The sequence below is a fragment of the Felis catus genome, chromosome X (assembly GCF_018350175.1).
Source record: "Felis catus isolate Fca126 chromosome X, F.catus_Fca126_mat1.0, whole genome shotgun sequence".
NCBI lineage: Eukaryota > Metazoa > Chordata > Mammalia > Carnivora > Felidae > Felis > Felis catus.
The window spans coordinates 58,540,593-58,557,191 of record NC_058386.1 but is presented as its reverse complement, the minus strand read 5'-3'; the positions used below and the strand labels follow the sequence as shown (position 1 = coordinate 58,557,191).

The following is a 16,599-nucleotide window of genomic DNA, read 5'->3' as shown; positions in this document are numbered from 1 at the left end:
TACCTAGGGCAAAATAAGCGAAGTAAGACAAGCCCAGTACTTCTTTCTATCTCTAAACGCCTTTAGAGATAGACCTTGGGGTCTAATGCAACTCCAATTTCCCTTAGGGTGAAGGAAACCCTCCAACCTCATCTAGGCTTATCAGGATCTAAAGACCACCGTAGTTTTATCCTGTTTCCAAATTTCCACAACCTTTAAGATAGGCTTTCACTCTTCTAGAGACAATGCTAATTTCTAGCTTCCAGTTCATTTTAAGCCCGGGAAGGGCCAGGCTGTCCTTGCAAGTGCCAAAGAAGAGGATGTTACTTCCAAAAGGTGGTAAAAGAAAGGAAATAAATATGAATTCAAGAAGGGCCAATACATATTTGGCAGTCTCTGCCTCAACTATCTCCTACCAAGCTGGGCCACCTGAAGGAACTGAGGGTTGCAAAAGAGAACAAAGCACAAAAGAAACATAGCAGAGGGGATCAGACAGGTCTCTAAAGAGGAAGGATTGTCCAAGTGGGAGTCTTGACAGATAAATAGGAGTTTTCTGGAAGACAAGACAGAAAAAGGCTACAGAAGCCTCCCCTGCCTCTGTACTCTATGCTTTTGACATAGGACCCAGCAGTCTGCAGCAAGGTTGTCTATTTCCATACTGGCTTCCTAACAAAATGTTAAGACTCGAGAAAAAAGGTAAGTCTCCTCAACTCAATGTTATTGTTTTTTTTTTAATAAAACTATTTATGAAAGACGGGAGGGGAGGGGCAGAGAGAGAATCCCAAGCAGGTTCTGCACTGCCAGCACAGTTCCCAACGTGGGGCTCAATCCCACGAACTGTGAGATATGTGCCAAAATCGAAAGTCGGACACTTAACCAACTAAGCCACCCAGGCGCCCCACCAACTCAGTGTTAATAATACCTGGCACAGGGCCTGGCACAGTCTTAGTACAATGAGCTAGGTAGGAATTAGCCCCTGAAGCGAGCTCTAAATTACCAGATTAAACTGCTTTCCATTATGAAAGAACATGAAAATTAAAGGGAAAATATTTCAGCTATGCCTGAACTCACCATTTAAAAGCACATTAAACAGAAAACAAACGTTTTTAAACAGATCCTGGAGTGTGAAGTGATGTCCACATTTTCCCATCTAGAACCCAGAAGCAACGAGGCCTCACGACAAACAATTATGCCTAGTTGTTCATCGTAGAAAGGAGACATTTAGCCTGGAGCCGCAGACAGGAGAAGCACAGCCCCCTCCAACAGCAGACAGCAGCCTGTGCATCTGGAGGGTAGACGTTTTGTCACCACAGAGAGAAGCTCTGCCAGGAGGGATGCAGCATGGGTGGAGCTGGCAGCAGATGGGGCGAGTTAAAGAGGGTGGGGGTTAGGATGAGGGATTCTATAAATTCCTCAAGAACAAGGTCTAGCTCTTACATGTATCTGTGTGCCTGGTGCCCGGCCCAACCCTGGGCACAATAGGGCAGCCTGTACCGTTGTGCAAGTTCTATTCCTACAAGGGCACCCTGCCCAAGTTAGGGACAAAACCCAGCCAAGCCCAGTGCCCTGTCTGAATGCACATGGACGAAGGGCACCTTCATGTAATTATTATGCCCAGAGAGGGTGAGTTTTAAAAATTGTTCCAACTGGAGGACGCTCTATTTTTCAACAGTTATAACCAGAACAAATGACTTTTTCTAACTGCTATTCTCAGAGAATGTGCCTTTGTTCAAAAAAAAAAAAAAAAGGAGGGGGAAGTTCCCTTAGGTTCTACCAAAATGAGTGGGTTTTTCTCATGGGTCTGTCCAGAAAAGGCACCCTTTTTGCCATCCCTTTACCTGGAAGGGACACCTATTTGCCATGTATGCCACCATCTCCCACTGGCATCCACCGTACGTGTTCACTGGAATGGAAAGAGTCCTCACTTTTATGGCCTCGCCCTCCCTCCTTCACCACCTCCTCCCCACATGCATCAGATAGTTTTGAAACTATAGGCACAAAATGGAAAACCTCAGTGTAAGTCAGTAACACGTGTTTTCTACATCTACCATTTTCATTAACTCCAAATTATGGGGAAAAAATATTTCACTGTGCTATTTCTCAATGGGGAGCAATTGAATATGGTGAGACTTAGCTCTCAAGAGTCCTCAAGATATGATTCCCTCTTAACAGCAAAGTTTCTGGGAGCTGGATCTTCCCCACTTTTTAGTACTGAATTGTTTCTTCAATTTTCACCATTTTGAGTGGAACTCTTCCTGAAAACACACTTCTCAGCCTTCTTAAACAGATGCCTCTGAAGATGGTGCCACCTCTTCTTTAATGTTTATTTATTCTTGAGAGAGAGAGAGAAGGGAGGGGCAGAGAGAGAGGGAGACACAGAATCTGAAGCCAGCTCCAGGCTCTGAGCTGTCAGCACAGAGCCCAATGCAGGGCTCGATCTCACAAACCGTGAGATCATGACCTGAGCCAAAGGCAGACACTTAACTGACTGAGCCACTGCCGCCTCTTCTTAATGCCTTGTCATCCTCAGCATCAGTTTTTGCTTGGGAGGTAAACTATAGGGGTTGTCCTTTAGCATCTTTCCCCTCTGGTCACAGCAGGGAGGGGGATACTAGAAGTGCCCCCATTATTCTCCCCTCTCCCTTGTCCCTCTTGTCCCAGCCATTTCCCAGGAGCTGCTAATATCAGCCTAAGTGATCACCTCAGGACCCAAAAATAGTCACAGAAGAGATTCTGCACTGGGAGTAATTATAGCCACCAACCCTGGAGATGCCTCTCGACTAGTCCTCTTCCTTTCTCTGTGCAGTTGTTGGCCTAAATGCACTTTCTAAAACTCTAAATCATGAACGGGAAAGGCTCAAAGATAAATAATTTTTCTTCTGAATTGCATTTGTTGGGACACCTGGGTGGCTCAGTCTGTTAAGCATTCAACTTTTGATCTCAGCTCAGGTCATGATCTCGCAGTTCATGGGATCGAGCTCCATGTCGGGCTTTGTGCTGACAGCATAGAGCCTGCTTGGGATTCTCTCTCTCTCTCTCTCTCTCTCTCTCTCTCTCTCTCTCTCTCTCTCTCAATACATAAATAAACTTTAAAATAAATAAATAAGTAAATTGCATTTGTTGAAGTAGATACGGGTTTAAAAATACTAAACACATCCATACAGCTGCTTTTACTATTATGCACTATTTTTTAACGTTAATTTATTTATTTTGAGAGAAAGGGAGGGAGAGGGCATGCACACGTGCGTGAGTGGGGGAAGGGCAGAGAGAGAGGGAGACAGAGAATCCCAAGTAGGGTTCACACTGTCAGCACAGAGCCCCACGCAGGGCTTGATCTCATGAACTGTGAGATCATAACCTGAGCCAAGATCAAGTCAGACACTTAACCGACTGAAACACCCAGGCACTCCTATGCACTATTATTAATGCAATAATCCACCTACACAAAAGGGTGTGTCACATTAGACAATGTGGAAAAGCATGGAGTCATATCTAGACATTGATTCAGAAGCAACTATTTCAATTATTTGTGATTTCTGGCATAGTCTAATTTGGAATACTAAATATAAAAAAAAGTGGAAGTTTCTTTCTTCTTCCCTGCACTCCAACAACTCTGTGCATAGTAGACTCTTTATATTCTCACACAAAGAGAAGCAATTTCAGGTTGATCTGACATAGGGATCCAACCCAGTAACATCATGTGTGGTATAAAGTAGCTACAACATAAGAAAACAAAAGTACCAGTCCCGTTTAAAATGCTAGTGGCTTTTGAGGGGCCTGGGCGGCTCAGTCGGTTAAGCATCTGACTTCGGCTCAGGTCATGATCTCATGGTTCGTGACTTCGAGCCCTTCATCGGGCTCTGTGCTAACAGCTCAGGGCCTGGAGCCTGTTTTGGATTCTGTGTCTCCCTCTCTCTCTGCCCATCCCCTGCTTGTACTCTCTCTCTCTCACTCCCAAAAAATAAATAAACATTAAAAAAATAATTAATTAATCACTAAAATGTTAGTGGCTTCTGATGACATGTTATAACCAAAAAATGTACAATAAAATACGATTTATTTTACTTTAACATATATTTATTCTTTTTATTAATAACAAAATGGCTTCGTTTTTCCAATTTCTTTTGTTCTCTTATAAAGTTAAAAAATACATTATCTACCTTAGCATTATTACTGCTTACCACTAATTCATCAGTGAGACCATTTTTGGTCACTTAATCTAATCTAAACCTGCATTATAATTCATGTTCGATATCCATAAATATATTGTAATTTTTCAAGGACTATGTGGTCAAGTAAATTTGGGAAACTCTGGCCTGGTCTCTTCCAGTTTTAACCATCTATATCATAACAGTGTTTCTCAACCCTGGCTGTACATCACCTTGGGACCTTTTAAAAATCCTAGCTCCTGGGCTTCATCCCCTTTGCAATTCTGGATTAATTGGTATGGGTTGGGGCCATGCATTAGTAATTTTTTAAGCTCCCCAAGTAAATTGGATTTGCAGCCAGGGTCTATTTTAGGTCTATTTGTTTTTAGCTATAACTAAAAAATGAAAAAAAAATGTAATCAGACAAGTGGTGTGAAGGATTCTACCCAGAGAGTAGGACTGACTGAAGTTCCAGGTGGTTCCAGCACATTGTAGACACTTCCAAGGTGTGTCCATGACCTTGAGGCTGCCTAGTCATGAGATCAGATGCTCACTCACTCCATATCCATGCTGGTAGGAATTAGGCCTGTTGGACCCTCAGGCAAACTGCCAAATGTGTCACTGAAACAACCTTAGGCCCCATAAGTGTTGTGAGAAGGTGTTTTTTCTTCACCCATAAACCAAGCTGGTTCTGTAAAACTGGTGAGTGAAGCCAGGAGCCATGCAGACATCCCAAGGGAAGAGGTGAACAGAGCCAGCAGGACACTTGGATAAAAGCTCTGCCTAAGGCAGGGGATGCTGCCTCGCTGTGCAGCCTGCATCCGTCCTCTGCCACTTCATTAGAATCCCCCCTTGGCATCCCACCCTGGCGGGTCCTGTGGTCAGCCAGCACCACATATTCTCAGTGACAATAAACATCTCATAGCTGCCAGGATTCTCGGTGGTGCCTCGGCTTCAGTTCCAAAGAATGTTTTCTCCCTTGGTTGGCAAGGCAGTGAACAGATGTCAGTGGGGGAGAATGAAGGGAGGGGTCAAAGGAAAGGAAAACCCTCGGGTTGGGAGAGATGAGCTGACAGCCTCAAAAGCTAGATGCTGCTCCTCCCTGGGCACACAATCATTCTTTACATATTCTGGAAAAGGGAAAAATGGCTGCAATTCAGAGCTGTCTAGGAACCATTCTTATTATAACTTCATCTTGATAGTACCTCCCTTCATGGATATCAAACAGCTTCGTGGAACAGAAGCTTCTTAAGTTAGTATTTAGTGATCATGTGTGTGATCACAGTGTATGCACCAGGCAATTTATCTACATCACTTTGGATCCTCACAGCAACCCTCTGAACTGGGTAGCATTACAGATGAGGGATGGTGGCTCAGAGACACCAGAGTCAGCTAATAAGTGCTAGGGCAAGGGGGACTTAAATGCACAGCTGCTGCTTCCAAATCCCAAGATCCTCTTCCTTAATATGTCACTCATTGGTTTTTTTTTCCCTGTTTATTAAAACTAATACAAATTCATTTAGGAAATTTTGAAAAATTCAGAAAGGCATAAGAAAAAAATAACACCCACTCCCATAATCTCACAAAGCTAACCATCATTCTCTGTGTTACCATTGTCATCACCCTGAGATACCATTGTTACCATTATGGCATTTGCCCCTCCACTTTCTTTTCCATATATATGTGCTTTATTTTGGATAATCTTATGCATGCAATATTATACCCAGACTCTCCACTTAGCATTATTTTGTGCATTTCCATGTATCGCTATGTATTTGCTTCAAACATGATTTTTCTTAGCTGTATAATACTCTAGCATATAGACCTGTCAAAATATATAAATATGCCCCGACTGTTGACTAGGTTATTTTCATTTTTTTGGCAGTTACTATAAAGAACCAACATATGCAGTGAACATCCTCAAACATTTTTCCCAGAATATCTGATAGCATAAGGTCCTGGAAGTAGAATTACTGCATCAAAAGGGATAAGAGTTCATAATACCAGCACAGGAATTGCTGATAACTGTGATACATGGCTTGTTGATAGAGAGCCCGAGGCCTGCTGATAAAGGAGACCTCACTCCCCTCAGGGCCTGCTAGTTGGGGAGGATAATATGAGTTTGGATATTTTGAAGATACTTGGAATCAGACTACAAATTGCCAGGCAGTTAATTACACTCTTCTCAGAAGCAAATTTGAATCAAAATAAAAACAGCTGAATCATTTTTCCACCTCATCTTCTCTTTGAGTCCATTTTCCAAAGAAAAAAATTTCTTTTCTGATTTTCCCCTAGATGAATGACAAGCCATTCTTAAGAATCTATGCTATTTAAGGGCACCCTGAGCGGCTCAGTCAGTTAAGCATCCGATTTCGGCTCGGGTCATGATCTCACAGCTCGTGGGTTCGAGCCCTGCATCAGGCTCTAGCCTGAAGCCTGCTTCAGATTCTGCATCTCCCTCTCTCATCACTTCTCTTGCTTGTGCTCTAGTCTCTCTCTCTCTCTCTCTCTCTCTCTCTCTCTCTCTCAAAAATAAATATTTAAAAAAATTTTTTTAAGAATCTATGCTATTTAGAAAGAAAAAATAAGATACAGTCAAACCTCCAATGTCCCTACTCACAAAAAAATAAGGGGCATGAATAATATATGCAGCTTTGGAGTGCAACTGGATACACACACCAGGGCCATACAGGCAGGTAGACTCTTGCTTTCTCTCCCTTTTTCTTTCTCACTGTGGCTTGGAGCCCCTCCTGGCCTGGACTTCTCAAGGGGGACCCAGGACCTGGCTCTGTGAAGTAGGTCTCATCTGCCCAAGGATGGTGAAAACTTGAGTGTAGATCACGAAAATCCATAGTTACCATTACAACTTCACTTTACCCTTCCCAAGACTCTCCGGGTATCCAGCTCCTTGGCCAGCAAACATGATGTGAGGGCTTCCCCACCCCACCTCCCCGCTGAGGGCTCATTCTGAGTCAAGAGGAGCCTTGTACCCTCTCCTCCTGAATCGCTTGAGTGAGTTCCTCCCCCTCACTGGCCCTCTCACTATCCAGGGCCTTGCCCCAGCTACTTCCTGAGCCAGGAATTCCCTCCTCCTCTTCAGCTGGAATGCTCCAGATCACCCTTCGAACCTCAGACTTCACATCCTCCTGGAAGCTTTTACCAGCCTCCAGGCTGAGTCAGGGGCACCTCGTCTGCATTCCCTTGACCCCCAGGCTTGCCTCCCCAGCAGTACAATGATTTGATGTTCTCTGCACTGGACTGTAGGGCTGCATTCCAGTTAGGCTCTATATCCCCAGAAACCAGCACAGGGCCGGGCCCAGAATCAGGTGCTCAATAAATAAATGATGACTAGAAAAAAGGGATGAATTGAACTTAACAGGCATTTATCAGGTGCCTGTTAGACGCCAAGCACTATTTTAGGGGCTGGAGAAACAGCCGTAAAAACAGATGAAGATCTCTGCCCTTGAGGAGCTCACTTTCTATTGAGGAGCTTACAGTTAGGCTAGTGGTTTCCAACTGAGAGGAGAAGACTCTAGAGGGCCGTGCAGTTACCACAAGTCTGTGAGTTTACAGATCCACCAAGCATTGTCCACCTACTGAATAAGCACTACCCTGCCTACGTGTAAACATAAAGTCATCAATTTCAAATCTGTGGATTTGTGTTAAAGCATTGCTAAATTCACAGGAGCAGCCTGTCACCATTTGGTTTTTATTTTTGTTTTTACCACAGCAGATTCTAAAGGTCCAAATTCCATTCTTGGACCCAGACTGAATGGAAAATCCTCTGGGGTGTGAACCAGGGTCCTGATTCTGGTTATCAGTTCTCCCTCACCCAGGGAAGAAGAGGACCTGATGCCCTGGCATCATGTGCTGATGTGGTAGGAAATGAGATGGTACCCACCTCTGCAGGGGGAGCTCTTTGAAGGGAGAGACTGGGTCTTATTTACCTCTGAGTCTTTAGCACTCAGCACAAGGGTGAGAGGGGGGAAAGGAGATGGGATTCAGACAAAGTTGTGTCCTCTTTTCAAGTCTAGAAAGTAATGAGGATAAGGTGATTTGAGGTCCTCAGAAATGGTATAGAGAGTAGCAAACCTAGTAATCCTGTTAAGCTTCTTTAGCTCTGAAGAATAATAAATCCATACTTTGGGAACGTGTACGCTAAATACATTTTTGGTAATAGTTTTACTTTCCCGTTCCTTGTTTTTTGTTTTTGTTTTTTTTTTAATAAAAGTGCCTTTGGAAATGCCAACCAGTCTCTGCTATAATAACAGAAAATAGTCATGATGTGGGTGTGTGACAAGGACTGTCCACAATTGGATTAAAAGCTATCAGGGAAAATAGCAAGTATAAAGATGACAGAAGGATTACGAGTAAAAGACCCCATTGGAAAGGTGACCTTCAGAAGACAGTGTCAGAGTCACTGGCCCAGCCATCCCTTCCCACCTGAAGATTCTTTTTTCTAAGCTATTTTCCACTCAAAGCTTAAAGGAGATTATGTTTTAACAAGGGAGCCCATTGCCTCACATCTATTCTGTACATGAAGCAAGGTTGACCTTCTTTCCTCTTCTCTACCTCCCGCTCACCCACCAAGTCCCAACTGCAGAAACCAGAGGGAGCTGGTTCTTCAGAGCATCCCTCACTTTGCAAAGGTAGCCAGAGTCATTCCTCATCTTGGACAAGTTCCAGCTAGAAAAAGTGACAGGGCAGTGACTCTCAGTGAACAACTGATTTTGAACTTGGCATCACAGAGCACTGGCTTCAATGTCAGAAGGCCCGGCTTTTAGATCAAGGCTTCCTGCCATTTATCTGCTGTCTGACCTAGCCAGTGCCACATTCCCCAGGGGGCAGAGTAAGTATACACTCAGACCACCAACAACAGGAGTACAAAATAGAGAGAGAATGAAACAATCTTTAAGAAGCCATTTTAATTTCAACATACATGTGGAACTCTTAGTAATTTCAAAACATACCATCTTATTTGAAGGTTTAACATTGCTTTTACTTGGAATTACACATCAGGAGACACTCTAATCTTTTCAACCCTTAGGGGTTCTAATTGTCTTGATCCAGCTGGGTGCCTCTGGACAAGTCCCTTCCTTCTTCTGGGCCTCAGTAGTCAAGTGTTATGACACCCATATGGTTAATGACCAAGTTTTGTTTTTTAATTTTAAAAGTTTGTAATGTTTGTAATGTTTATTTATTTTTGAGAGAGACAGAGACAGAGGGTGAACAGGGGAGGTGGAGAGAGAGAGAGAGAGAGAGAGAGAGAGAGAGAGAGAGAATCCAAAGTAGGCTCCAAGCTCCGAGCTGTCAGCACAGAGCCCAATGCGGGGTTTGAACTCACAAACCATGAGATCATGACCTGAGCTGAATTCTAACGCTTAACCGAGCCACCCAGGCACCCCTTAATGACCAAATTTTTGTGCCATGTGGCATAAACCAACTCCACCTAAACCAGAGAAGTATAGGGACAAATGATGCAAAGTCACCACTCTCCTCCTGACACCTAATCAACCTCACAAAGGTCAAGGTTGAGCCCAAGAGCCATAACTTGAATATTCTCCTATTACTCTACTCTTCCGTCATCCCGATGCTTTTTGTCACCTTAGCTGTTCATGTGTCTCTAAAAAGGAAAAGATTAAATTTCTTGTTTCTAAAGTAGAGAAAATTCTAGCGGACATTTTGGTGTCAAAATTCCAGGGAAGATGTTTTCAACACAAGGAAATACCACGAAGCGGACCAGGAATTTCATGGTATTTAAGAGAAAATGGGCTTGCTTACCCTCCCCACTCGGTCAAGCCACTGTCCCAAGGGTCTCTGGGCATGACAGGTAGGACTGAGACAAAGTGAGCTCTGGCAAAGTGCCTGTTGCAAGTCCCCAAAGTTCCCCCTGCTCCATTCAACTCAAGCAGGCCATATGCCCTCCTCAGTAGCAATGATGGTCCAATTCAGAGTCCATGACACCTCATCTAATGGTAAATAGGCTGTGATCTAAAGATGTGGTTCTCATTTTTTCATCTCCATATAGATTTACAACAGTCTCCCCTTGCACTGTAATTATGATTTAAACATAAACAAACCAGCTGTCCTTTCTGATTTGGAGCCAAAGTTGCCACAAAGCTGGAAAATCAGAAGGCAGGAATTTTATATAAAGATGAAGAGGGAGTTTCCACCATCGACTCAACGGGCTGTATTCAAGCCAAAACAACTGCAAGAAGGAACAGAGCATCTTCCCCACAGCAAGTTCATCAGCTAATGTAACACGATAGGGCCCAGTGTTATTAAACATACCTAGATCTATCTAGTGCTTCAGTGGCTTCTTTGCTCACTTCAGAGATATTATACCCCTAGGCCAATAGCCTGATTGCTTTTGTAATTATCATCTAAGCACCTTCAAACATTAAATGGATCTCTGAGGGAGAAATTGGAAAGCTTGGATTGACTCAGCATATTGCAGCAGGCATGGAGCTGTTTCCCTCTGGCTTTGTCCATGCCATTCTTGAGACGAAGAGTACAGAACACGAATGCAATAAAACAGGTCACATTCAAAGCCAGATGTGAGGAAAAAACCCTCTAGTTATAGGCAGGGCCACGCCAAGGGTGTGGCAACAGTCACAAATCCATAACCAGAGGAGCCTGGTGCATTCCCATAGCACGCCCTCTCCTCTTTCCAACCCCCATCCCCCACCTCACCCCAGTTACAAGAGCTTCTAGGGCAGTCTCAAAGGGGTTCAAATTACCAAAGAACAGCCTTCAGTGGAGGAGGAGGTGTTGCCAGGCAACCAACCCAGCCCAGTCCCACCCTTGTAACCTTGAAGATGGTGGGGGTGTGACCCCCGGTTGCAGAGAGGAGCACTTTGGACTCCCTTAGCATCAACTTTCTCCTCCTCTATCTCTCTCTCCTCCCCCTGCCCTCCCCCTGCTGCCTCTCAGGGCCCCCGGAAGAAGGCTGCAGTCTGGTCTCTGCAAGCCTGAAGGCTAAGGGCCAGTCTGACTTGCCATGGCTCCCATAGATGACAGCCAAGCTGTCCCTGCAGGAAGGCTACAAGCTGCTGACCTGTCAGGTGTCATTCACTCCCGTTATGTTGCTTCCAAACCTTCCTCCCTCCTTCCCAGGTCTTTCCTGCCCCCATGGTCAAAGAAATACCCAAAGGAAGAATTTGGGGGAAATCCAGCCAGTGGAGGATATATAGGGTAAAATGCTGAGTGGGAGCGCTGACCACCAGCAAAATGGTCAGTAAAAAAGTAGGAGTACTAGAATAAAAGGCACAGGGAAGAAAGAAAAAAAAAAAACAAGACCTGATAATGGTAAAAAAAAAAAGGGGGGGAGGGGGATATTTACTTGGGGTCAAAATATAATACATAGCCTGCTGAACACCTTGTTCAAGCTTATACCTGAGCGACAAGAGGGTGGCCAGATGGTGCACTGATTATGCTCCCCAAGACTCTTTGCGTTTGGTACCTATGCTCAGATCATTGCTGAGAAGGCCTAATTTAAGTGATACGCAATCAAAGCACCTGAAGAGAAAAGTGTGCAGTGGGAACCTCAAGGGGAATCTAGGGTAGGACATTAGACCAGAAAATGGAAAACCAGAACTTCTTGCCAAATTAGGGCAGCCGCATTCCATTTATGCAGCAGACCCCTCAGTGGCTCTCAGCTGAGAAACATGTTCGTTCCCAGAGAGGCCAGTGGACACACCAAAAATGGCCACTCTCAAAGAAACCAAAACAATGCAATTTATTCTAAGAGTTGCCCCCCTTCCTTTAAAACATATCCATTGCACAAAGCCATCTTTTTCTAAACCATCAGATCACAGGAAAGGGTTAGGTCCCAAGGTGACTTGGTGAAGCCATGCCTTCCCTCACGTGGAAAAGGCTCTGATTCAGTGGACAGAAAGGTATAGGCTGGAAAAGCAGAGCCTCCCTTCTGTCCTTAACTTACCCAGCTAAACTCAGTAGGTGGCTCTCTGTAAACTGTGTGGGGATTTTGAAAACTACTCCCCCAGCTGACTGATCAAATTTCTCCTAGGCTAATCCTGGTAGTCAGTAGTCAATGGGACCTCAGGAAAAAAAAAAAAAAATCAACACTGACCTTCTTACCCTCTTTGTTAACTGAGAACTAACCAGACTTAGGGCCCCAGCTTTCTTGGTCACCTGCCATGCAGAGGTTTCTGGTCCCATGTCTACATTCCATCTGGCAGTCATCTGCGTCTTCCACCTTCCTTTTCACACATGACCCAGTTCATTTTTCTCCACTAGTGACCTCCACCATCTACCTCAGAAGTCAGAGACCTTTTCCAAAGAGGAGGTCCCAGGGCCTCTGAGTCCTGTCCTACTGAAAAGAGTGGGGGCAAGGTGGTGTCTGCAAGGGAGAGGGGCTGGCCCAGGTAATCCTTCCCCAAGGCAGCGGGAGTAGCACTCAGAAGTCAGCAAGTAGCCATCTTCTGCCTCCATCTGAAACTTTCTGGTCACACTGCTCCTTCTCTCCCCTTTCTGGTGTGCCAATTGGCCTTGGTACCTGGCATGCCCCAGCTGTGGTCAGCATTTCCAACACGTTCAGTCCCCTTGCTTTCAGCAAAAGTTCCACACTCTAAGGAATCACTGCATTGCCACGGAGCAAGGATTCCCCATTCAAAGTGCTGGAGTCCAAAGTAGTCAGGGTCAAAGGCTCGCATCGCCCTCCTACCCTCTCACGGGTCCTGAGTCCTCAGCCAGGGCACCACTGGGTTTCTCAGGCATGGCTAATTCCTTAAGGAATCCTGAAACTGATGACAGTCACTTTAAGCGGTTCTCTCAAGCAAATCCGTGCAGCCAGACCCTAAGGGTAGGGGTCAGCGAAGCTGGAGGCAGTCTCTCCTTTCCCCCACACCCCTCGGGCCACTCCTGGCGCAGTGACCCCGAAATCGCGGGCAGAAGCAGGCGGGAGGGCGCTCTGACACTCCTCCGCGAGCGAGCCGCGAACACGCTCCGGCGCGAAGTTGCACAGGTTTAAATCCGGAAGGCACCGCCGCTAGGCTCCTGCGGCCGCGTAGTTGGCCTGCGGCTCCCGCGCGCTTTCCGAAGCGGCCGAGCAAAGACGCCAGCGGCGCGGCCATTTGGTTCCCAACGCCGCGAAGACGTGGACGCCTCGGGCCTTGGGGACGGCGCTGAAGCCGTCCCGGACCCAGTGGCTCCCAGGAACCCCGCAGGTCCCCCCGCCTTGCCCCCCAACCAGATCCCCAGAAGGTGGCCGCGCACCCCAGGGCCGAGAGCCCCGAGGGCACAGGGCCACTCAGGACGGCGCGGCAGGGTCAAGGAGCAGGAAGTTCCAGAGGGAGAGCGGCGGGTCGGGAGTCCAGGAAAAGGGATCCCCTCACTCGCTTTGGAGAAGGGAGGGAAGGGTCGGGAAGGGAGGAGGAGGGGCCGGGAGGGGACGCAGAGACGGAGATCACTGGCGCCCCCAGAGGCGGGGTAGACGAGGGGCCGTGAGGCTCCCAGGCGCGGTTTACCTAGCTCTTCCTCGTCGTTCTCTGGGCCGAGCAGGCGGCAGGGAAGGCGGCGGCGGAGGCGCACCGTTCGCCGGAACAGGCTGTCGGTGCGGCGCCCCAGGGCCAGCAGGTGCCCCTCGAGGTCCTCAAGCAGAGCCAGCGAGTGGCCACAGAGGTCGGCGAGCTGCCGGAGCAGGCTGAGCGCGGCCAGGTGGCTCACGTCGCGGAGCTCGGTGAGCGGCTGCGGCGGGTTGCGCGGACACAGGCGCTGGGGCACCACCGTGCGCCTGTAGAACGGCATCCCGGGCGCGAGCGCGGGGAACCAGCCTGGCGGCGCCGCCGACACACCCGGAGCGGCGCCCCTGGCCCAAGAGCCCCTGAGTGGCGGCCCCAGCTCCGGGTGTAACAGGCCCCGGGCGCGGGCCCGCGAGCTGGCGGGCGCCGAAGACGCCAAGCGGGTGGGCGGGCTGACGGGTTCCCAGCCTGGAGCGCTGTTCCCCCCGGGGCTGCACACTCGCCGAAGCCACCAGTCCCTCTGACTCCGGTTCGCTGGGCTCCTCCTCCTCCTCCCCGCCTTTCTCCACCTCCTCCTCCCTACTTCGGGATCCCCCCACCCACCTTTTTTTTTTTTTTTTTTTTTTTTTTGTTTTTGTTTTGCGGTCAGAGATTCGCAGATTAACGTTTGATCCGGGAGAGGAGGGAAAGGGAAGTTCGAGTAAAAACAGCGAGCTACAGCGTGAAAGAAGGAATGTCTGCGTGAGGTGGGGGGGGGGGGGGGGGGGGGAATTGTGATGTTCGGTACAGTATGTGTGCCCGTGTCCTCCTGCAGAGCTCGAGTCCCAGTACTGATGGTTAAAGTTGTGTTCTGCTTTGTTTCTTTAACTTAAACTTTCTCTTCATAAATAATAAAAATTCAAGCGCACCCGCTCCCACCGAATGGTCTGATTTCATTCATCTAGCTTTCCTTTCCCAAACTTGTACTTGGTGTCACACACGGGCTAGACTAAGCTGTGAGTACAGCCTTCTAGCGCCCAGGAGCTTGGGAATGAGGAGGAAAGAACCAATTATCTTACTGGACTGCTCAGAAGGGCAGTGTCTTTGGGTACTCTCACAGTGCCTGGACTGCTCTAAACACCCTGGAATGAATGAATCCATGAATGAATGAATACAAACCTATTCTCTGGAACAATAGATGCAGTTCAGATGGAGGGATGCAGCTCCATACATTATGCAAAAAGAGAGCCCAGAGCTACCTCCAACTCTGGCAGCACTGGGCTCCTGAGATGCCCGTGGAACAGCCTGGCATATGCTTTCAGTGCGGGAAACCCTGTAGTCACGCCTCAATTCCTCTCCATTGTAGAAGTTAGAAGAGAGGGAGACACTGACATCCTCAAAACCAGAGTGCCTGAGTTATGTGTGTGTCCCTGTGCACTTGGGGAGTTTCCCCTCTCAACACTTATTTTCAACACACTGAGCTACCATCTGATTCTCCCCTAAGCCACTTTGACATTGCTGTGGTTCCATTTCTTCCTTCTGGTAATTCTTATATCTTTCCTGCTAAAAATGCTCCGATCCGTATAATCCCTTCCTCATAAGCTATTAATAAAACACCTTGAACAGACTATGTGTGTCTGTGCTAATGATCCTGAGTGTGGCCTGTTCATTCATTCCTTTACAGAATTGTCCCTAAGGCAGTTCAAAAGGCCTTACAACTAGTTAAAAGTAATCTGATTACCCATGTTCCTTGTTCAGTAAAGTGGAACATGGATACTAAAAAAGTCCTTTCTGTTAAAATAAGAAACAAATGGGCAAAAGACAACCCCTTTTCTGAACTGTGAAATCCAATTGCAGAATGAGGACTCAAAATCCTGTATTTGGCGAACTCAAACCTGAGCCAAAAGAGTGACTGGCAGGAAGTAGGGACTTGGCTGGACTCTCCAGGGATACTTTTCCTTGACCTATGGGCTGTTTAGACTGATCTTCGTTGGGGAGAAAAAGAAATGAGGTACGAGCAGATTGAAAGAGACTGTGTGGGCAAAGCTTCACTGCCTGAGGGTGGCAGGCCTAGGCTGGGCCTGGTGTCTGAGCCGACCTCGCTTTGATTCCTGAAGCTGATGAGTCTTTCAAGGCTCTATAATAACAAGCTCCAAGCAAATCAGCATTGGCCCCACACCCTTCCCCCCCAGCCAAGTCTGTTCACTCCAGCCTCTTCAGTGTGCAGGCCCTGGCTTTCATCAAAGAAACATCAAGGACTTGCAATGGGGCCACCTCAGAACAGAGCCCCTCCTCCCTTCCCAGGACCAGAGCCGGCAGACTGCATGTACTGTTGGAAGAAGTCAAGAGACTATAAGTTTTCACCTTCCTTCTTACTGCCAGGCTCTTCCCAATAGGAAAACTAAGACCTTGAGCAAGAGGCAGGCTTTTATGTAGAGAGCCTCTGGGGAAGGAGCAAGGGGCCTGGCTCTGGTCTGTGGAGGGAGAGTCAGGGTTCTAGAAGTGCCACATTCCAGCCACACCGGCCAGGGTGGGTCAGCAAGCTAAGACGAAGGGTCCTGTCCCATACTCCCATATCACCCTCCAGCACAGCATTGGCACAATCATCCTTGTTTAACAGTAACAATATCGTGGAGACAACTGGGTGGCTCAGTCAGTTAAGTGTCTGACTTGATTTCAGGTCTTGGTCTCACAGTTTGTGGGTTTGAGCCCTGAGTCGGGCTCCACACTGACGGCACAGAGCCTGCTTGGGATTCTCTCTCTCTCCCTCTCTCTCTCTCTCTGTCTGCCCCCAAATAAATAAACTTAAATTTTTTCTTAAAAAATAATAATACCATCTTCTCCCATTAAACTGTTAGCTCCATGAGGGCAGGAACCTTGTCGGTCTCACTCACTTCTGTACGCCCAGTGCCAAGCCCAGCGACCGGCACACAGTAGTACTCAGAAAATGTATACTGATGAATGAATAAATGAAGCTGGATTATAAAAGAACCCAATATGAAGAGCTTTAC

The 16,599-nt window shown here is 47.1% G+C and overlaps 1 protein-coding gene across 1 annotated transcript in view; it reads right to left on the bottom strand.

Annotated features, from left to right (window-relative positions):
- The window catches only part of NHSL2 (NHS like 2), a 274,214-nt gene extending 260,098 nt beyond the window's left edge, over positions 1–14,116 (bottom strand). The window contains exon 1 of the mRNA XM_045051075.1: positions 13,616–14,116. Coding sequence (XP_044907010.1) covers positions 13,616–13,895 — 280 coding nt within the window. The 5' untranslated portion in view covers positions 13,896–14,116. The remainder of the gene's footprint in view (positions 1–13,615) is intronic.
- Between the last annotated feature and the right edge of the window lie 2,483 nt (positions 14,117–16,599).